The sequence below is a fragment of the Centropristis striata genome, chromosome 10, assembly GCF_030273125.1.
Source record: "Centropristis striata isolate RG_2023a ecotype Rhode Island chromosome 10, C.striata_1.0, whole genome shotgun sequence".
In the NCBI taxonomy this organism is placed as follows: Eukaryota; Metazoa; Chordata; class Actinopteri; order Perciformes; family Serranidae; genus Centropristis; species Centropristis striata.
This window is the reverse complement of record NC_081526.1, coordinates 6,894,478-6,917,311: the sequence shown is the minus strand read 5'-3', so window position 1 is coordinate 6,917,311 and position 22,834 is coordinate 6,894,478. Positions and strand designations below refer to the sequence as shown.

Here is a 22,834-nt window from a genome sequence, read left to right as displayed (position 1 = left end):
TGTTTGTGGACTCCTCCCGTTGTGTGATGAAGTTCAGATGCGCGCCGTTGTTCCGTACGCGCGTCACCAGCGCACAGAGGAGCTTCCCGACGCGAGGGGAGGATGGAGACTCAGAGATGTGTGGATCACGACCATGGGAGGCTTTGAACGTGACATTACACGCAGCTAATTGACGCACTTCTACTTTTACAGGATATGTTTCCACCCTTTGTGTGAGCGCTAACGCAGCTGCTCTGGATTCAGACCTCCGGCGTCCGTCTTTCTTTCTCCCCAGTTGAGAAGCTTCCTGGGCTGCGTGGAAAACCGTCAAACCTCGGCTCGTTCCGTCGCGGTTATGTTGTAGTTTTTACTCCGACGAAGCTTTTTTTTTTTATTTTGGGATCCAGGAAATGTTGGCATGGCCGCTTCGGGAGCACAGAGGTGTCAGAAGAGTGAGAAGTTGGACGAGGCGCAGGCTTTAGCCAAGAGCTGCGCGGGGAGACCAGACTTCCTGCCTTGTGATGGGCTCTCCATCTGCGCTACCCACAGCCACGGGAAGTGCTTCAAGCTGCACTGGTGCTGCCACTTGGGCTGGTGTCACTGTAAGTTTGTTTTCCGTGCTTTAATAGCTCTCTCTTTGACCAGAAATCTCCCCCGGTGGCACTAAAATGTGACGCCGTCATGTTGTGAATGCAGAAGCGTCAGTTCTCGACTAAAAAAGGACCAAATGTAGCAGATATTAACTCCATGTTGACGCCCTCAGAGTGAGCATTAGCTGCTCCACTGGTGTTATTCCAGCCTTTAGAAAACTTCCACTCAGATTTTAGGACTCTGGTTTGTTTGCATTGGGTTAATATCGAGGTCAAAGTTAGAGTCACATCCATCAGAGATCTTCCAACAGACGCCCTTGGATGAATAGTTTATGTAGTCTAAACAATGGAGGCTGCAACATTCAGAAGCAGGGAAATAAATGCTGCAGGCTCCTGGATGTGGTGTTTACTGTTATTCTGGGTTTATTTGTGTTCAATTTTGATATCCAGATACACACACTAGGCTGTAGTTCTGTGCAGGCCATGAAAATGTGCTGAGTGCATTAATTAAGCCCTTCAGTTTATTATACAGTATATTATTAGGTATATATATAGTTGTCAGTGGTGATATTCTGCTGCGATGATTAGCCGACTTATCAGTTATAATCACCGGCTATTTTGATAATCGATTCATTCTTCATGTAATTCTTAATGCAGAAATTGCACAAAAATGCCCCTCTGTGTTTAATATTTAATTAAAGTGAATATCTTTGGATTTTTGACAAGACATTTAAAGATAGATTTAACTTTGAGAAGCTAGGATGGACATTTTTCACTGTTTTATGACATTTTATCGACCTAATGATCTGATATAATCAGCATAAGTAATACTTAGTTGCAGCTTCATACTTTAATTTAAAAAGCAATTATTATTCACATAATAATGCTGAATTTGTTTTTCTTTAAGTGTCTGCATCTTCTCTATATGGTAACTAATTCAAGTTTAAAGGTAGAAAACATTGCAATGGCTCGATTTATATTCATTTTTATATTCTTTGGTCTTTCAATTTACTTTGTGTTGACCTTCAACTAGGCCTATGGCTTATAATGTAGCTTGCCTGGTTATGAAAAAATATAATTTGATTAAATCAGCCTTCCTTTACTTCGATGTTTATGAAGATACTTGGAAAAATGAATACTTTAGTCATCACTTACATTTCTGCTTTTTTTTTTTACATTTGTGTCTTGTGATAGACAAAAATCCCATGATGAGACCAAAACCAACAAAGAAGTGATTCTACTAACTAACAAGTAGCTTATGTAGCCAAAGCCTGAGATAGCTTGCGTGCCAAAGACCATGTCATCATTTTTTTATAATGTTGAACACGGGCACTGTAGTTTATTTTGAGTCAATCCCTCAGACACAAACCAAGTGCAGTAAATACCCTCTAGTGCACCAAATGTGTATTAATCCACAGCTAAAAATAGTCCCTGATACATGCACTATTCATTCCTGTTTGATAACTATTTGCTAAAAACTACAATGCCCAGCTGTTTCCATAAATTATTGATTCTGTTTTAAATATGAAACTGTATAGTTGTGACCCAAATTTAAAGATTTACATTCCAGTAGGGAGGAATGGGCTCAGGGCTGAGTGCTAGAGATGGTTTAAGGGTTTCTGAAAGTACTGAGAGATTAATTAACATACTGTTTTAGTCTTTTTATGGGTTCTTTAAATAGTAAGGAGAGACATTTTAAAAAGCAATATCCTGTTAAGTTTGACCTTTGGCCATAAAAGCATCACATGTTCAGACAAAGTCAAGCAGTAAGTCGAGTTTTTCTTTGAGTTACAGGCCAAATATATCTTATTATATTAACTGAACTCGATAGTATTACGACAGCATAATCAATATCATTTATACTGACTGTTGAATTGACTGCATTGGTAATAGAGTGCAGGGCAGCAGCTCCGCTCAAGCAATTTTCTTTTCGCTTTGAGAAGTGTTAGTGGCATTTTCACCACCCATGCACCTCAGACACTTTCTCTCCATTTGAACTTCTTTCAACCTGACACTTCTTCCACCCCGCCGCAGAGCCACAATAGCTGCGCCCGAACCTGACAGGATGTCCGTCTCTTTGTGCTGCCCTAATTTATCCCATCACTGGCTGCCCTGGAAATCCTCAGATCAGTGTAAAACACAATCACCATCCACTCTGCAGCACTCAGTCGGGGCTTATAGTGTGCAACCGCACAAGTCACATTGTAATCTTTGCCATGTAATCATTGGATTTAGATGCCTGCCTCCGTCCAGAATGAGCCAAGCAATTTGAAATATCTGATGTGGCAGAAAAATGATGAATTCTTTCCGGTGTTTACGAGGAGCCCCATATGGGATTGATGTGTCTCACAGCAAAGCCTGTTCAGTGTTGCATCATTTGTAAACATTTAGACTCACTCCTCCTTTTCTGCTTTGAAATATTCATCACTCTGGCTGAAAAATGTGCTGCACAATGGACACAGAGCACTTTGTCCCCATTATTTAATCCAGCCTTGTTATGGTATGGAAGAAAGAGCCAGCCACATCATAATGGAGCTTCTCACCTTCACATCTCTTTCCAGTGTAATTCACAGGTCCCTCTCACAGGACACTCGCGGTGAGAATAAACCAGCTTAGACTGCTGAATCAGGCAGAAACGAGGCACCCAGTGAGAAAAGTACACCAGCGTGCTTCTGCATGCAGTGCCCGCCCGCCTGTCTGCTTTCCCTGGCTCCCCCCCTTCGTTCAAGCCAATACATAATAACACTCGATGCAAAAAACGCTGTACCGCCCCTTATCCCATCACGTTTTAATTTTGAACGTGCCTACGACTGTCGCCTGGAGTATAAACTTGTTCTGCGGCTGATAATTGCGCATTCACCACAGGGAGCCTTGCGAGACTGCCTTTTTAATTACATTTTTAATAGGTTTCCAGGCAAACAAATACAAAAGGTCACTGTTTAGTGAGACTTTGGCTCAGCATTTAAATTCAACTCAAACACACATTATTTCCATTATCGTACCTGTGGAGCAGTGATTACCTGTGACTTAATTCCCGCCTTCTCTTATTTCCTACGTGCTGTTGCAAACAAAACATGTTCAGGATGTCTTCCTTTCTGTTTCTACTCTCCAGAGGACATTTATTGTATTTTCAGGCTCCAGTAGGGTTGGATAATGTCTTCCCAGTTGGCATATGTTGACAATCAGACTAAACCATGGATGGTGATATCATTGTTTGGTCGGGGGTGTTTGGAGTCATCTTATCATCCTCTAATCCTATAAAGCTACTATAGTTTTAACTGATTAAACCAGCCATTCTCAACCCTGGGGTCCCGACCCCAATTGGGGTCGCGAGATGATTTCTGGGGGGTCGCCAAATCATTTTGGAAAAAATTAGGGCCGGGACTCAATATTTGACCAGAGAACAGTGAGAAGTAATTTTTTTCATATGGATTTTTAGTATACCATTGAATACCACATTAGCGTCCACGCTAGCTGCTATATCTTTTGTATTGAGGTGATACTTGAGGCTGGATGTGCTGCGGTGATATGTGAATTCCTTGTTGCATAGCAACACAACCATGCTCTTATCGACGCTTCCATCCGTTGGTTTTTAGTAACTAAATGTCCCATCATCCACGGGGCCAACCAAAGGTCTCATCAGCTTCTTCCTTCATGTTCACTGTGGTTTGTTGTTGTCTGAACTCATCAACGCTAGTTGGTGCTCCAGTATAATCGGTCCGCCTGAAACTCATCCAGTGAGAAACATTCCGCGGTGCAAAAATAAGTGTGATTAAAATGCGTCAATTTTTAAACGCGTTAATTTTTGTGTAATTGATTAATCTTAATAAACGCGTTAAAGTCCCAGCCCTAGAAAAAATATATAATAAATGCACAAAATAAATATAAAAATGACATAATTTCAGACAGGGAGATGTCGTTGTCTGCTTCATTATTTGTCCAAAATTTGTCGTATCAACTGAGTTTGTATGATCTGAACTGTGAGATTCTGTTCAGTGAGAACAGCGGAAAAAATAAACAAACAAAAGGAAAAAAAATAGCGCGTTGTTGCTTCACTGCAACTGCAGCTAGCTAGAACTGATGCAGAAAAAATGGAGCGGTGGCTGCAAAGAAAAGCTCCAGACTGGGTCAGCAGCAGCAGGGGTCAAAGGTCGACCAACAGAAAGTCAAACGGGACCATCAGCCGAGAAACGGAGGGCAGTGGGCCAACACTGGCTAGGCTCCCTAAATATCAGCCCGACTTCTTGAAGTATGGCTTTTCATGCATGACAAAAAACAACACAGAATATCCACAGTGTGCCATTTGCTCTCAAGTGCTGGCAAACGAAAGCTTGAAATCAGTAAAACTGAAGAGAAAAGAGAGAGAGAGGGGGGGACAATATGCATGTTAAATTGGGGGCCGCGAGTCAAAAAGGTTGAGAACCACTGGATTAAACTGTGATGTTTTTCTTAATTCAAAGTTGACATTCTTGCATTAATATTCAGGCGTATTGCTCTCTCTGCTCTCTCTCTAGCTGCACGTCCGTATCGGCCTATCTGTCTCTGCTCTCTGCAACGCTGCCTGACTGAGTGCTGAGCACAAGTCATTCCAACTGATCAAATCATAAGGTTACCAGACGCTCTGCAGGAGCTTTACCCACCATTACATATGAAAGGATGTCTGATTTTACAACCCGGTCGCAAGAGCAGATGTTGGCCTTTTACTTTTGCTGCAAATAACAGATGTGGTGAATTTACTTGTATCTACAAGTACGTTGTGTTGAATGTTAATGTTTCGAAAACCTAATTTTAACATGTGACAACTGCTGCTTTACCCAAACATGTGGCGCCTGCAACATGTTGTAAACGTGTGATTGCTGCTTTGAACACTGTAAAAACACTTTGGTTCACGTTAGGCACCAAAACCACTTGGTTAAGGAAAGTGAGAATAAAAGAATGAGGCTGAAAAAAACATTAATACACAAAGTATCTTCCAACAACTGGACACTAACACCAGCAGTGGTGGAAGAAGTATTCAGATCTCTTACTTAAGTAAAAGTACTAATACCACACTGTTAAATTACTCAAATGCAGGTAAAAGTTCTGCATCCAAAACTTACCTAGGTAAAAGAAAAAAGCATGAATTATAAGTTTAATTTGATCCAAAACTTATTTAAACACAAAACACATTTAAATAGGCAAGATTACTGTGAAAACTGCCTCTTCGAGGGCTAAAACATAAAGCATTGAACTCCTTGACATTATCTTTACAGTTTAATCTCACTTGAGTTAGTTTTACAATCGACAGGAAGTCTTTTCTTGTCCTTTCAAAATAAAAGTGTGCGTTATCAAAACAGGCTTTTGCATAGCACTGTATATATATCTTTAATTTTGCCAATGTATGCATGCAGCAGTTAATCGATGAATTGATCTTTAACGTTATTGATGCTCGAGTTTGCAGGTTTCTTCCAAACACCCATCCCTAAAAGATATCGTCACCCTGTTAAAATAATCGGCTAACTCATTGTTTAAAGTTTTGCAGGAAACACAATAAACTTCACCAAAAGTGTAACATATGACATTTATTGATCATTTCACTCAAAAAGGATGTAACAAAGGATGGTTATTGGCATAGTAATAACACTGTGTGTAAATTATGTAACTTAAGAGAAATAAAATGTGACTTAGGCAATTTTTTGAACATGCCTTTGTGACTTCAGCAAGATATGGTAACACTTTATTTTGAAGGTGTCTACATAAGAGTGACACAAGCCTGTCAGAAACATGACATGACAAGTATCATGAGCATTAATGTTACTTCAAAGTGTCATTAACGTTCATGACACATCCCATGTCATGTTTATGACACGCTCATGTCACTCTTATGTAGACACCTTCAAAATAAAGTGTTACCATATCTTGCTAAAGTCACAAAGGCATGTTCAAAAAAATTGCCTAAGTCACATTTTATTTTGACTTAGGCATAATAAATCCGCTTAAGTCACACACTTGACATAGGCCATTATCTTAAAGGGGTAAATGGGGGCTTAAATCACCATGTTAGTGGTCAGTGGCTGTTAATTACCAGTGATGGATGATGGTTTCTTCCATCGACCCAACAATCACAGTTGCCACTTAGCTGAAGCTTTGTTAAACCTTTTGGCTGAGGAAATGTTGAAAACTGGAATTGAATGTATGTAGAGGCAGCGTTCCCAGCTGGTGACAACATCAGTCCAAGCCTCTCATTAGTGGTAATTAGCTGTGTTTAGTGTCACCGCCAATATGTCATGTTTGATGAGAGCTTCTGCTCAAAGCAACACTGGAACCACCTGGTCTGAATATTTTTCTCTCTCTCTTTATCCTCTACTAACTGATTACAATTACCAGGCAGAGCAATGAATTACTCATTAAGAAAGTCTTACAGACTCTAATGAGTCCTGAACAGTCTTGTCAGTCTGCTCGTTCGCTGCCAGCTTCAATTTTGTACGTTACAACTTGTACTTCGCTTGTAGATACAAGAAATCTGGATCTTTCTGTCAGACTCCCTCATCTCATCTGTCAAACTATGCAGCTGCAGCTCGCAACTTTTTCTATAGGGAAATATGGAGGCTTATTGGATAAAGCTCTGCCCTTTATTGATGGATTTGCTGACCAATTCAAATTTTGCCGCAGTGCTGAACCATAAAAGCTTCAGCTATTATTAAAGGATCAATACATTGTTAGCACAGGCCAGAGGGGATGTTTTTTGATTGATTGTTCAGGTTTGGGAACCACTTTAACTGCTGCTCTCTGAATGTTGGAAACAGGAATGTTGGGCAGCACCAAACAAAAGTTCAACAACTTTTGAAGGGATTATTTTAGAGTCTTTTGGAGTTTTTCTTAAAGTAAGACCACAGTCCAAGCAAGGACAGGCTGTCCAAGTAAACAGAAAGACATTTTGTTTAAAAACACTCCAAATGTCTAACACAACCATTTTATTTAGCTAACTTAGAGTGCCCAAGCCTCATATAAGCTTTGAACTGAACTTCAGAATGCATTTTTGTGTAAAACAAGGTAACTTTTTCAAATAAATTGAGTCAATTGACTCAAATGCAATCCACATAATTGTTATTTTATTGATTCCTGGTGACTCACTGTACTGACGAATAATAGGGCTGGGCAATATATCGATAAAAAACGATATATCGATATATTTTTAAATGTGATATGGAATTAGACCATATCCAATATATCGATATAGTTAATTTTTTTTCCTTTCTTTAAATATAAATGCTGCCCTTGCTAGGGTTTGTCACATTTAGTTCTTTTGTAATATTCGTTATTCTTTTCTCATATAAATATATTTACTTCAGAAAATGATTGGCTTATTTTATTTCATAGGCGATTTTTATTTAAGATATTTTTTTATTTAAATGTGCACTTTATGGAGCTTTTTTTTTTTTTTAAAAAAAAGGTTCTCCTGTTATACAGTATTTATGTTCAGTTAAATAAACAGTTTCAATAAAACTACTTGTGACATGTCATATTTGGCTTTGACTGAACATTTGCTCTCACTTTGTGATAAAGAAAATAGGGATATATATGGTATATTGATATTCAGCCTAAATATATCGGGAAAGTCTAATTTTTGTAGTTTGAAAAGAAATTTGAAAAGAGAGCAAACAGCCTCACCTTCATGCACAATTTTTGCATCACAAGGTGTTGAATCCAAACAGTAGAAAACAATTTATGTTAATAATGAAGTAATAAAGTAATAAATAACTGCCTTTTCCCTCTGATGACAATTACCCTGTCCAATCTATTGTATTGTATTGTTCTTAATTCTGTATATTTTATTGCTGTTTCTTTTCTATCTTTTTCGTACGGTGTCCTTGAGTGCCAAAAAAGGCGCCTCCAAATAAAATGCATTATTATTATTATTATTATTATTATTATTTATTAAAGTGAATGATGGCTGAACTCCATTTCAGCTGTGTGTTTGTATTGATATAGAGAAATCTGAGCCTGTCCTTTAAGGCCTTTTAAAGAGTGGAAGCTTGATGTTCACTATGCACAACAACATAAAAACAGTCCACAGAGTTGTATTTTCTCACTATGGTGACAGACTCAACAGTGGATTTCCAACTGGCTGCATGTCAGGAGCAGAGCTTTTGCCTCTGGAGGCATGAAACAGGAAACAGGAAAGGAGTTTCACATGATGCTGGGTCAGGCCGTCCCCTCCGCTGAAACCTGAAACTTGTGTTGTTGCCCCGGCTGCAGCCTCTTTGTGGGACAGATTTAAACACAAAGGGCAGCGGATGTGTGAGAGTGAGCGGACTGTATCCACAAACGGGCGCAGCAGCTGTTGATGAATGGAAACAATCTGCTTTATAATAATTGCTTTTGTTCACCTTGTTTTTCCAACATGCTGCTCTGAACTGGTGTTGGTGCATTTACAGAAGGGAATCAGCTCAGATTGCACAAAATGACTTCTGGCTCCGGCTCATATAATCTAACTGCCACTGTCGCCACCGAGGCTTCGATATAAGCCGATATTAAAATGACATAATCTGAGTGAGACAGTCGTGCACATTCCTCTTCACTACGTGTTGAGTTTGTCGACAATAAAAACCTCAATCTCGAGTATTTCCCTCCCAGCTGCAGTCTGTAGTGCGACAGGAGAGGTGAAATTTGGACAGAGTGATGTCGGAGCTCTGTGTTTGAGAGAGAGAGAGAGGGATTGAAGAGCTGCATGCTGCATAATTCAGAGAGACTATCCTCTGTATCAAACCAGACTGTGCAGCCGGCGGCCAGCCACAGGCCCAGGAGAGAGCAGAGCAGGCATGCAAGATGGAGGCAGGTGGAAGCGGAGGAGCTGGAGCTCCTCATACTGTAGCTCCTCCACCCCCTCCTCTAGAGAGCAATCTGTAACTTCACAGGAAAGAGCTGTCTGTTCTCCTCGATCTCATTAACCTCTTGAACTCTTCATTTTCCACATGTATTTTAAAAAACAGCTTTTGGCTGCATATAACATTCACTATCTTCTTGTTCCAACACTTAAATGAAGCAAATTGATTCTTTCACTGGCTCATATAATTAATCCCAAGTTTCTCTAATACATCTTGTAGATATTTTGTGATATTTTGTTATCTAGGGGGTGTCCGTTCCGGATAATTTGGCTTCCGATAGCCCGACACCCATTAGCCAGTAACTAACCATTTAACAAAAAAAAAGGCAAAATTATATGAAATATAAGAGGTTTTCCTTTGTGTCCGGGGCTCCAGCTCCACTCAGCTTCTCTGTGAGGACGTTTGACTGGTGAGTGAGGAGCACACTGGATTATACCTCCCAATCAGAATGGACAAAGTGACATGTGTGATTTATCCATAGACTGTATAAATAATGGACGTAGTGACTGTGACGGTTTGTGGCCTGTTGGAAGCATCAAGTTCAGCGTTATACTTGTTGCTATCTTGTGTCGCCATCTTGTTTCCGATACAGGAAGCAGACCATATTTGGACCTGACAGATTCATCATTCATTAACTGGGATGTTAGTTTTGGCAAAAAACAAAACAAAGTGTATGTTGCTTACCTCAGATAACTGAGCAGCGACTCCTTGGAGTGTCTGTTAGGTGTCTCATTTTGCATTGAAATGAATGGACAGAAATGTTTTTGCAGCCAAACTTAGCGCCCCCTGCCGGAATTTTTGGTAGAATGCAGCTTAAGGCACTTCCTGGTTTGCCTCCCTGCTCATACCGGGAGGTTGCCGCCTGCTCTTGCACAATCTCTTCTTCTTCTACTGTTTACTGACTGATTAGCCTGCAGCAATACATTACACTGCCATCTTCTGACCAAAGTACGTTTATGAAGCTTTGTTTATTTGATCTAAACCAGTTGATGGAAATGTTGCTTTTCTTTAATGCAACATTTCAAAGTTTCGCCTCAAAATTTTATTTAGACTTTAATGTAAACACTACTAGTGTCACTGAAGCTTGGGCAGTACATGCAGATGTGCCTTCTGTCTCCCCTCGTCCATCTGGTGGATTTTTTTGGTGGGGTAGCTTTTGGTGCTGCCGCGTGAAGGGAGACCAGTTCATCTACATCTGGGATGGGCAACTGGAGGCCCGGGGGCCGCATACGGCCTGCACCCTCACTAGTACAACTACATGCATTTGAGCATGAAATCTTAAAAGTGCAGTGTAAAAATGCATAAAATGACTTCTTACAATTAATGTTGGTCTGCTGTTCTTGCACTGAAAAAAAAAGAAATCACAGTCAGTGGTTATTTTTTATTTGCTTCAAACCTTTTGCATTCCTATTTATACTGTTATACAAGCATCTGAGCATGAAATATATTAAGTTACTGCACTGTAAACTTATTTAAAACTGCAGTTTCATCATATCTGGTTAAGTGCACGGTCCTATATGTGGCCCTGTGGTAGTGTCCATGAAAAATTGTGGCCCCCTGCAGCATTTAAGTTGCCCATCCCTGATCTACATGAACTGTCCGTGCAGGGACACAAAGGTTTAAAAAATCAGCAAAGATTTCCATTTAGCTCTCCATTTCTTTGCCCCGGGCAAGTGGCTAGAAAAGCCCTTAGTGGAGAGTTATGTAAATGAACCGATAGACCAACGTGCATAACTGGTCAGAAATATTCTTGGTGTTTAACAAATTAACAGTTAACCCTCAACATCCCTCATTTCCACTGGCAAAGTTCACTCCCTCACTGTAAAGGCAGAGGAAGGAGTCGCCTCCACTAGCTTTTAACTGTACAGCTCCCGAATGCATAATTACATTTTTTTTTTTTTAATGAAGGGCTGTTTCTTCCTTTTTTGATGTAGCAAACTGCATCATTTACACCTCCTCTGCCTTGCAAACTCCTACATCCCCTAGAATTGCTTTAATCAGTCTCCAGTGAACTTGATGTTTTCAGCAGCTCTTAATGACAAACTGATGAAAGGCTTTCCCGTTAAGAAAAACAGTAAGGAGTCATTTGCCTTACGCAAAGTGCAAAAATGTCCTGTGGCTACATATTATTCTGGCCTGTTGAGGCTGCTGTCAGTGGAAAAACATTGTGCCTGTGTTTCCACTGCAGTTGATTTTTCAGTGTGATTGTAGGTGTAAAGTGGTGGGTCTGCAGAGAAGCTCCTACTTTTGATTCTGAAGCAATGACTCAAAAACTCTTACGTTCACTGTTGATGTTTTCCCTTTATTCTGTCAGTCGACATTGCAGCAGGACTAGAGATGTGTCGTGACAGCACGGTTTCTATGTGTGGCCAGTTATCTTTAGACAGTATTCCCTCTTGTCTAAGTAAAACCACAGCAGAGTTTTAAACCTCTCAAGTCCAGGAGATTTTGTTTCAAATTGTCAACTTCCTATGCATTCATTTCTGTCTCTGTTCATCATCTTTCAGTCTGTCCTTACATCACATGCATGGCTCCTTTTTCTCCAAACAAACTTGGCTATCAGTCAGATTTTTCATTTTATTTTAATTAACAAAGTATAAAGCTGCCAAGAACCCAAAATACAAGCAAAAGACACAGGTGTCTCTATGGAAATGTACCATTTTTTTAACCATTTATACACAAAAAAAAGTAGAAAAATAATAAATAATAAAAAATAGTAATAGTTTTCATTGTAGAAAGAAAATTCACATTTTAAAAATGGTCTAGAAACATAAATGACACACTGTGAAAGCTCCTATGATGCTCTTTCAACTGGCTTTCTCAGCTTGTCTACATATCATATATAAATAAAGTTATTACTGTAAATAAAACATGTGTATTTTCAATAAATAGATGGACTCCAGAGGGTTAAATGATTTAGCTTGTTTTTATTAAATTGAGCTATATATTTGTGACCCATTTTCAATGATTAACATCTTCTGCGGAGATCAATGGGTGTCTGGCTGAGTGCCACAAACAAGGTAGGCCAGCCAGAAAGTATTTAGAGAGCTAATAAATGGCTGGTTTTAAAATTTGTTGACAATAAGAAAAATACAGAATAATGCAGCCTCACCATTTCATCCCATAACCCTTAACAAATCAGCGGGGGATGGAAAGACGTCCTCAGTAATGTGAATTTATTCATCTTTTCTTTGTGACGACATCTGGTCTTTGTTAGTATGGACAAACAGGCGCACAGGGCAGAGGGAGAGGGTGCAGAGGCCGCTTAACAGCTGACATTGTCATGCGGACTGAGAGTGCTTCAGCACTGGGAAACTGAATATCAATAAAGCTGCATAGACACTGTGCACTGGCTGTCAGTCAGTGTTTCTATATTTCCTGTAAAGGCACACTCGACATTAGCTCGTCTGCTCAGCTTTGTTTAAACTCTTCTTGTGTCTATTGTTGAGTCCATTAGTGTTGGCCTTTATATACAGGATAAAACATTTTCTTGGACAGGAATTCAAGTTTAAAGGTGCCCTGTCACTTTTCTTGTAACACTGCCAGTAAGGTTAAAACAGTAGAGCGGGGTAAAAATCTAGGGCTGCACGATATTATCTGCACGTTATCGGTATCGTGTCGGCCGATATTGGCTTAAAAATGAACTATCGGACATTGGCCAACACGCCGAAATGTCTTAATTTATTTAATTTCAATTTACAGTATATATTTTGTAAAAAAATACTGTTTTGGCTGATATTTACATTTACGTTTTTTCATTGTTACTGAAACTGAATTAACCCATTTATCATTTTACGGTCTTTTACTAATGGTTTAGCAGTTTTTCACTGTAAAATCTACAGACATTTTTTTACAGTGTACCTACAGTATTTGTAGTAATAATAGTGTTTTAATAACAGCATTTGTAATAATCCACCTCAGAGTATCAGAGTAGTTCAATATTTGAGTATAAAGTTGTATTTTGCCTAACGTTAAGACTCTGTCTTCTTCTCCTTTTTGCCTCGCTAAGTGAGATTAATCTCACAGAAAAGTCTCAGTCCTCTGGGTCCGATGGGAACAGTGATACTTCTTGTTTAGTGCAAACTAATTCTGCATTCAGCATACACCTTGTAAATCCACAGACAGCCTGTGTTCCTTCTGCAAAGCCTGCTAAAGGACGACCAGTGTTAGCGTAGCGTTAGCTCCGTATGTCTGTCTGGTTTGTTGTCTGCCCTTACATCTGTCTGTCCCCCAGTATTGCTCCTGGTATTTGAATCTCCAGATGGATGAATGCAATTAGATGTAATACGCTAAAAACCTAAATGTCAACACATTGCCTTCTACAGCTTTAGCTCTCATTTGTTGCCGCTTTCGTGTCTGCCTGAGTGGCCTCGTCTCAGTCTGAACATGGACCATTGAGTTTCTCTCATTAAACGGAGGACGGCGACTGTTCTCCACTTTAGTCTGTATCGACATTAGCTCTTGTGTTTTCTGTTAACAGTGTTTACAAAGTAAACGGACATAAAGCCTCATTTAATCACTTCGCATGCTCACAGTTTTGTGCTCTTAATAAAGACGTGGTCGTGTGAATTAATTGAACTATTCTTGTGGGCCGAAAATAAAGATTTAATTAAACGCAATATCTTTTGTGTGGTGCAAAATTGTCTCATCAGCAAACTGTGAAAACAGAGCCACGGCCCTGCTTTGAAGCGTTTTGATGTTTTCAATGTAACCTGGGAAAAGATTTTTGATTGAATGGGTCCCCCAGCCAGTGAAACAAAAGACAAGGACACAGAGTGAGAGGAAGTGATGCGTAGGCCTGTCATCTTCTGTAGTTTCTCTCTCTCCAGGGAGCCAGTTAAACACACATCTGAGCTGCACTATTCAGGCAGCACGGCTCAGAGTTGGAGGCAGTGGGCTGCAAACAATGAGTAACATTTGGGAGCAGTCATTTTGCACAATCACCACCAGTATATGAGTTGCCAAGATGAGAGGCATAACTCACATGGAAGGCGTTAGAAAAACTGTAAATGGATATGGACACTTTCCTGAACAAATGAATGGCCTTTATCTCATTGAGGATGCATGCGACACCACACCATGATAATCCATTATGTCAGAAATCCACATGTGATTCAGCACCATGTTGTTGAATGGCCTCGATCCAATACAGTGCCAATAATATGTAAATGAGCCCCTTGGATTTCTCTGCATTCTTTTGCATAATTTAGTCATAAAATGTGGTGTGATATTCTTCAAATTCACATTGATGGACAAGCTGCATCTTCCTGAAATAATCACATAAACATGTTTTGGTTTAGTAACTAGTTAAACAAAATGGCGATTTAATGTCATTTAGCCCAGCTGTATGTCTGTCCACACCATGTACATTGGTTTAAACAATTCTTTATTCAATTAAATGAAACCAAATTAGACCAAATTTAACAATCATAAAGGATTTGAAGTTATGGAGTGTGTAGAAGCAGTGGTGTCAGTGCTGTAGGGTGTGCATGACTAAGAAGTGTGAGTGTGCAAGTGTTGATAGTGTGGAACAAGGCAAAGGACAACCTAAAGCATCAAGCTAAACCAAACCAAACCAAACCAAACCAAACTTAACCAACCCTTACTGGGTACAGAGGAGCCCAGAACATAGCAGAACCAGAGAGAGATCAGAAGAGGGTGAGCACCTGGCATAAATACTCTAATAAAAAAATAAATAATGGCAGACACCTGCAGACAGAGAAACCACCCAGAGAGGAGGAGGAGGAGGAGGAAGGGACACTCAGAGGATGCCACGTAGGGCATCACAGCGAGCTAGTGCTGCCTTCAGCTCTTCTCCTGGTGAGGAAGGTCTGGCTCATTTTCTGTAACCAGTGAAGCATGAAAACATAGTAGAATTAACAAGCTAACTAACTAGTGGTCGACTGGCTGCTGCTATGTTGATTTGAATGGACATGACCATTCTAGTCTTATTCTATTTCTATGAGTTATGCCTTATTTTACAGCAGTGACCTTATCTAAATGTTTGCATGTGTTGATCACTCCTCCACAATGGCCAGGAGGAATATAAGACCAACACTAATTACATTCACTTAGCCTAGCTGTATTTTTGCAGCTCCAGAGACTGTCTGCTGGCTAGTTGGCGAGCTAGTGCTGCCTTCTGATCTTCTCCTGGTGAGGCAGGTCTGGCTCATTTTCTTTAACCAGTGAAGCATGAAAACATAGTAGAACTAACAAGCTAACTAACTAGTGGGCGGCTGACAATGCTATGTTGATTTGAATGGACATGTCCATTCTAGTCTTATTCTATTTCTATGAGTTATGCCTTATTTTACAGGAGTGACCTTATCTAAACGTTTGCATGTAGGCTATTGATCACATCTCCACATTGGCCTGAAGGAATTTAAGACCAAAACTAATTACATTCACTTAGCCTAGCTGTATTTTTGCAGCTCCAGAGACATTTAGTTGGCTAGTTGGCGAGCTAGTGCTGCCTTCTGATCTTCTCCTGGTGAGGAAGGTCTGGCTCATTTTCTGTAACCAGTGTAGCATGACAACATAGTAGAACTAACAAGCTAACTAGTGGTTGACTGACTGCTGCTATGTTGATTTGAATGGACGTGTCCATTACATTCTTATTCTATTTCTATGAGTTATGCCTTATTTTACAGCAGTGACCTATTGATCACATCTCCACATTGGCCGGAAGGAATTTAAGACCAAAACCAATTACATTCACTAAGCCTAGCTGTATTTTTGCAGCTCCAGAGACTGTCTGCTGGCTAGTTGGAGAGCTAGTGCTGCCTTCAGATCTTCTCCTGGTGAGGCAGGTCTGGCTCATTTTCTGTAACCAGTGAAGCATGAAAACATAGAAGAACTAACAAGCTAACTAGTCAAGTCAAAGTCAATTCTCTTATAGCCCAAAATCACAAATCACAGATTTGCCTCAAAGGGCTTCACAGACTGTACATGGTACAACACCCTCTGTCTTTAGACCTCACATCGGCCAGGGAAAAACTCCTCAAAAAACCCTTTTAGCAGGGGAAAAAGAATAAGAAACCTCAGGGAGAGACAGAGGAGGGATCCATCTCCCAGGACGGACAGACGTGCAATAGATGTCGTTGTACAGATCAACAGAGTAGAATAGAGTAGATACTAGTGGTCGGCTGACCGCTGCTATGTTGATTGCAATGGACATCTCCATTCTAGTCTTATTCTATTTGTATGAGTTATGCCTTATTTTACAGCAGTGACCTTATCTAAATGTTTGCATGTGTTGATCACATCTCCACATTGGCCGGGAGGAATTTAAGACCCAACCTAATTACATCGATGCCTCAGGAATGTCTTCATCATGAATGGATCTCTTCAGTTCATGTCACAGAAGCTCCATTGATTTAAGGCCAGGGTTGATCTTGTTTTACGTCTAAGCGGTTTCAGGTTACATCTTGCAACTTCTTGTACGCATCAGATGACTGACAGCTACATTGAAACTTGAACTTGTAGAAATTACTTTTATACTGTTTTCTCAGTAGGCAATGGTTGTTCCTGGCCAGGGGCAGAAAAGGAAAACAGATCACGTTGATCTCTTCTCTTTGTACACAACCACACAACCACTAACTACAGTTTAAACTGCTTGGTGGGAAAATGTGACTTAGGAATCAATTAGGAAAACAATTATTTGAGTGTTATTACAGTGTGTCTGTCATTTATAGTAACTTTGATGAAAATCTGATTTGATTCACTATACTTACCTTGGCCTTGTACATTATTTCATCATTTTTGAATTAAGTCTTGCATCAGCTTATGGGGTCAAAAATGATTGCGGCACTGCTCTAGGTGGCCTGGAATTTAAACAGTTTTGCACTCTGGTTGCAACTCCGCCTCAGATCAGAGCTGGTAGTTTTGCCTTTGGCAGCCTGAAATGCTTTCAGATGCGAAAATTGCTACTGCCTTTAAAAAAGGGACAGAAGATAAGTTATCACAGACACACTATACACCCCCAAACCCACTTTTTTCGTATCTTCAAAAACTCTGTCCGTGGTCGAACCACAGAGAGATAGAAACAGATGTTTATTCACTCATATTACTATTATATTTACCTGCCAGTGACAACAACCCAAGTTGGTCAAATGCACTTTTACATGATGTGTATGTACATGCCTCAAATGTCATTAGTGTAACTGTATCCCCAAATTGGACACTTGGATCTCCTCGCTGTAAAACAATGGGGGCTGCTGAGTTTTTCGGGGGAAATTAGATGTTTCTAGGTTAGCCAAATAAATATCACCGTTATGAACCATCGTTCAACGATCGATCAACACACCCGGACCGTACTTCTGTCCTCCACAATTAAATACAGTACAGTAAAAATAAAGATGTTCTTTTAAGTACTACGCTGTTGTAGTTTATGTTGTTGTTTATTTTTTCGGTTCGAAAAGAAGAATCAATAAAATAAAATTTAAAAAAATTAAATTAAATAATAAATATGTATAAATCAATTCTACCTCCACTGGTGGCGACGATCTTATTCGAAATGACAGTGAAAGTGCGGCATTGCAGATGTCTCCAATTTGGCGGGACATGATAACCTGGTAGTTTTTGTGCCTCAACATAACCAGATTCACAATATTGACGACATGTTAAAACTTCAACCCAGTGTGTCAAAAAGGGACACAAACAGGGTTGTGACAAGCGGAAAATATACTTATATAGCGATATTCTAGTCACTTTCCGACCATTCAAAGCGCTTTACACTACAAACTGCGCTCATTCACCCATTCACACACATTCATACTGGTGCCATAACGGTGCCACCTGCCACCATTGGGAATTCATTCATACATATACTTTGGCATGTTGTCCAGGACGGGTTGCAGTGGTTCAGAAAAGTCCAGATTCAACAAATCTGTTTTAAATCTGGTTTGCAGAAACGTATGCCAGCATAGTTCTGGTTACTGGTGATTACAAAAGATAAAATATCAGTAAATACAAGATATAAAGTTGTAAATGTGTTGTTTTCCCCACTGTGTCTCTAAAAACAAGGCTTATTTACATGAATTTACAATTTTCAGAGTGAATTTTAATGCTGCTGCCGGGATTCCTGCCAAATGTCTCCGTATGGTGCTATAGTTTAGATTCATTTCCTGTTTTATTTATATAAAACTGCATTCAGGGATTCAGTGGAAAGAAGCTGTAAACTCACTGACATTTTATCACCTTTTCAATTAACACGGTTAACATTTTAAAACCTTCAGCTGGCACTGAGCCACATTTGCTTTCATTTAGAGTCGTGTTGAATCTGAATGGAATATATTCACTCTCCTTTTATTTTTTAGTTTAACAACTCAAGAAATATATGTTTTTGTACTTTTAATATGATTTATTGTACAGGTGCATCTCAATAAATTAGAATATGTTGGAAAAGTCCATTTCCAGTATTTCAAGTCAAACAACCCCAACCAAGTATTGAGTCATATAGATGGACATACTTTTCAGAGGCCAACATTTCCATATTAAACATACTTTTTTAGATTAGATTTATTTGTCATTACACAGAAATACAACAAAATCCAATGCACTCACATACTGGACTCATAAAAAAAGCATAATAAATAGTAAATAACAAGATACATTCTCATCATCTCAGCACTTAGTATATTGATGTCATGTCATTCATTCACTGTACCATCAACTCAGTGCCATTGTATGCATTAAAACAGTAGTGTAAATATATAAAGTGCAGAGCATTGGTCTTTTGTAATATTCAACTTTTTTTGAGACACTGACTTTTAGGTATTCATATATAATGTGTTATTTCCACTTTTTGAATTGAATTACTGACTTAAATGAACTTTTTTTGAGATGCACCTGTGTAATTAACAGGGATTGTGTCATTTAAAATACACGGTATTCACAAATTATTGATACTTTTGACAAGCTTCCTCCAATCCACACTATGTTCACCAGCTAGTCTCATAAATCCTGCGGATAAAGGAATTCCTGTGGGATAAAAATTCACTAAAATTAATAAAATTCACGATTAATTGCATGACTGGGACAGGACAGGGAAAAAAAAGTCTGATGGGACAGGAGTCATTCTACTGGGATCGTGATGGGTTTTTTTTTTGTGATCAAACAGGAGAGCAGCTCCTCTATCTGTGTCAGTCTGCTGTTTGGTGCTGAGCCGGCAATGTGCAGTGAACTAATCAGTGTTATTTCCTTTTTGTTCCCTTTAGGCAAGTATGTGTACCAGCCCATGACCAATGTGTGCCAGCTGCCCAGCACAGCCGTGCCAGCTGTTGGGACCGAGTACAGTAACACCATGGACCTGTCCGTCTCTCTGGCCGAGCGCTTCCTGAAGCTCGCTCCCTGCTTCCAGTCCCCGCCGCACCTGGAGTCGCCCAAGTACTGCGTCATCGCCGACCTGTTCGTGGACGACTACATTGTCAAACGCATCAACGGGAAGATGTGCTACGTGCAGCGCCCGCCGCCTCCCTTACCGGAGCCCCCTCATCCTCCCACCCCTCCCCCGCCTGCCCCCGCTACGCCTCAGATGCCCCAGAAACTGGCTCAGCCTCGGCCGCCGGCGAAGCCCGCACCTGCGCCTGCACCTGTGCAGCCGGTCCAGCAGGTGTACAGTGAACACAAACATCTTTCCCCCGTGGATAAGATCAAAGGCCCCAAAATGGACCACTGCTCCTCGCCGTCCAGCTCCGAGGACTCCGGCATCAACGCGCTGGGTCTGCACTACCTGGAGTCCTGCGAGGAGGAGAGCGAGGAGGAGGAGGATGACGAGTTGAGCACAGATGGGAACTCCAGCCCCGGCAGCCTCTGGGATCAGGACGACTGTTCTCTGCTCTCGCCCTCCAAGTCAATGATAGAGATCATCGAAAAGATCGAAACAACTGTGTAACTGACACAACGTCGACGTGGACGGCAGCTGTGACGGAGCGTCAGCTACACAGCCGATTATTGAGAATAGCACCTGAGGATTTATTCTGCATAGACCAATAGAAACCCCTCTTTAACGCTTCGGCAGGCCTTTGCCAGGTTGTTTAGCTGAATTTGTTTTCTGCAGGTGGCTGATGACTGTACATCTGCACTCACACACAGCCTCTCGTCTGTCCACATCCCCTGCATGGAGTGAATTTTTAATACAGTACAGGAGAAAGGCACAAGCACAAGAATATCAAGCACATGCACAGTGGACCAAATAGACCTCCTGCAACGTTGTACTTATAGTATGAATAATCTAAAATGCAAAAGAAATCGATGAGTGCACCTCCAGCAGAGGAAAATGAGGGAGAGTTTTTTTCCTGAGATTTCTCTTTACAGTAGGTATATATTAGTGGAGCAAAATTTGTAAGAACATGCTGGTTTAAGTAGCGTTCCTGATGATAATAAGCAGTTAGGTATTTCTTAGTGTTCTCTAGTCGTCAATCTGGCAGCCAAGACTTTGATTCTATTTCAACATTTAAGTGGCACATAAGCGTACCATTTCCTGCACTCTGGTCAGTGGCTCCACCCACACACGTATTAGTAATTCTAACACTTCAGCATTTTAACTACAAGGCCAGCTACCTCTCATGGGCCTAAAGCACGTCAGCCTTTTAACCCATTAATTACTCAGCTCCCGGCTGCTATGACACACCTGCTTTTGTCACCATATTTAAAAAGACTTCCGGCCCACCACAGTTTGTGTGCACTTTACTGACACGGACACAAGCAGTAGGTAGGTAGGTCAGTGTTTGACAATCAAGGATTACACAGAAGCACATTCCTATACTGTACCTGCCAGCGAGGGTTTAAGGATACCATTTATCAGACGTTAGCACATTGTGACTGACCACCTTTTTCGGTCGGGCCGGACTGAACTGAACTGCAGCGCTGTTCAAGGTTAAATGGTGCGTTAAGCAAAACATGACTTGTATTGACCTCTATTAGCAGCCAAGATATTAAATAGCATGGACGTGACTCTGGCAGAGCGACAGTGACAAAAGTAGGAGTCACGTTGTCACGGCAGAAACTAGCAAGACACCTAGTGAAGAGGGAATATATCTAATATATATATATAAAAACATATAAACTTATATAACAATAAAACTGCATTGTTATTTGCTTTTTCGGGCTTGACAGTGAAATGTCTTGTGATGCCAGCTGAAAGGGGAGTCTGGGAAAGGCGTAGGCTAGATTAGTATGTCACAGTTATTTCGTGCTATGGGGCAGACAAATGTCACTTAATGCACCTTTAAAAGGAGTTTACAGTCTGGAGTAGGAAGCTGAGTAGGTGTTGTGATGTTGTGATGGACATGATGTTATAAGAAATGCACTCAAGTATAACATTTGTGAGACAGCCCCTTATTAGTCAGTTAGTAAAATAAAGATGGGCTGGGTCTTTTTAATTTTTTTTTTTTTTATGTTTAAAGAGTCCTGGAGCGTAATCTGCAAAAATCACTAAACTATTCAAATATGTATTGCTACAATGATACACTAGATGTTTGGTTTTTTTCCCCCCCAAGTCATTTTGCATGACTGCAGTCATTTGCAGAAGTCCCTCATGTCAAAAACCAATTTAAATAATTTGTGACTGAGAGTGTTCAAAGAGTGAACAAATCCTTTATCTGTCATTTAATTATTATTTTCCAGGGACAGCCCTTGACATTACACTGAACACAGTCCTTCTTACTGCAGTTAAAAACATCTGTTACGTTCTTATTATTGTTATATTATTTTCATATGAATAAATCTTAATGAAACTCACACTTTTACTCCCTTTGTTTGTCTTTTCTAACCAGTGTGGGGCATTTTTTCTGCAAAAAAACCCAAAAGGAAGTTAAAATCTTCTTTTGAAAAACACTCAAACTTCCTCCCCCCCGACACACAGATGACTAATGCTCTGCAGAGATTGAGCGGAATAGCAAAGCGAAGTGAGAGATACACTGAAACTGAGTCATTGCTTTAGCTGTGGTTATTTGTCTCCTCTGAAATGTCTTGACGAATGTGCTTTATTTTTATTTTTCACCATCCCTCCTTTGTAACACTTACTTTCTTGCAGTGTGCCGGCATGTAACGGTTATATCAAAGCAAGAGAAATAAATAACAGGAGTGAGAGAAAGAAGAGTGGAGGTGGCACAGTTTAGATGACCTTTACCTCCATTTAAACAGCTCAACAGGATGACGTAATGCTGGCGGATTAGTTAGAGTTTTCACCTCACGGCCAAACAACAGCATTTTTTTTGTGCCATTGCCTCTAAAATAGATGCCTGTATGCAAGCATTTAAAGGAACCTGTTCTCACAGGAATCCGTGAAATAGCCACGGATTCGCTTAACTCAAAATCCGTGGAATAGCCACGGAATCACTCAAATTTCCGTGAAACTGACACGGATTTCGCTACAATGCAAGTTAATGACAGTCA

The 22,834-nt window shown here is 40.3% G+C and overlaps 1 protein-coding gene across 1 annotated transcript; it reads left to right on the top strand.

Annotated features, from left to right (window-relative positions):
- The first annotated feature begins 25 nt into the window (after positions 1–25).
- zgc:162707 (UPF0524 protein C3orf70 homolog B) lies at positions 26–22,177 on the top strand. Its single transcript, XM_059343579.1, has 2 exons — positions 26–581; positions 19,654–22,177. The coding sequence occupies exons 1-2, from the start codon at positions 398–400 to the stop codon at positions 20,328–20,330; spliced, it is 861 nt and encodes a 286-aa protein (XP_059199562.1). The 5' UTR covers positions 26–397; the 3' UTR covers positions 20,331–22,177.
- Positions 22,178–22,834: the final 657 nt, after the last annotated feature.

Excerpts from the sequence above, each read along its gene's own strand:
- zgc:162707 (XM_059343579.1), top strand. The coding sequence starts at position 398 with ATGGCCGCTTCGGGAGCACAGAGGTGTCAGAAGAGTGAGAAGTTGGAC. Across the intron at positions 582-19,653 it reads CCACTTGGGCTGGTGTCACT|GCAAGTATGTGTACCAGCCC; the intron begins GTAAGTTTGTTT and ends TGTTCCCTTTAG.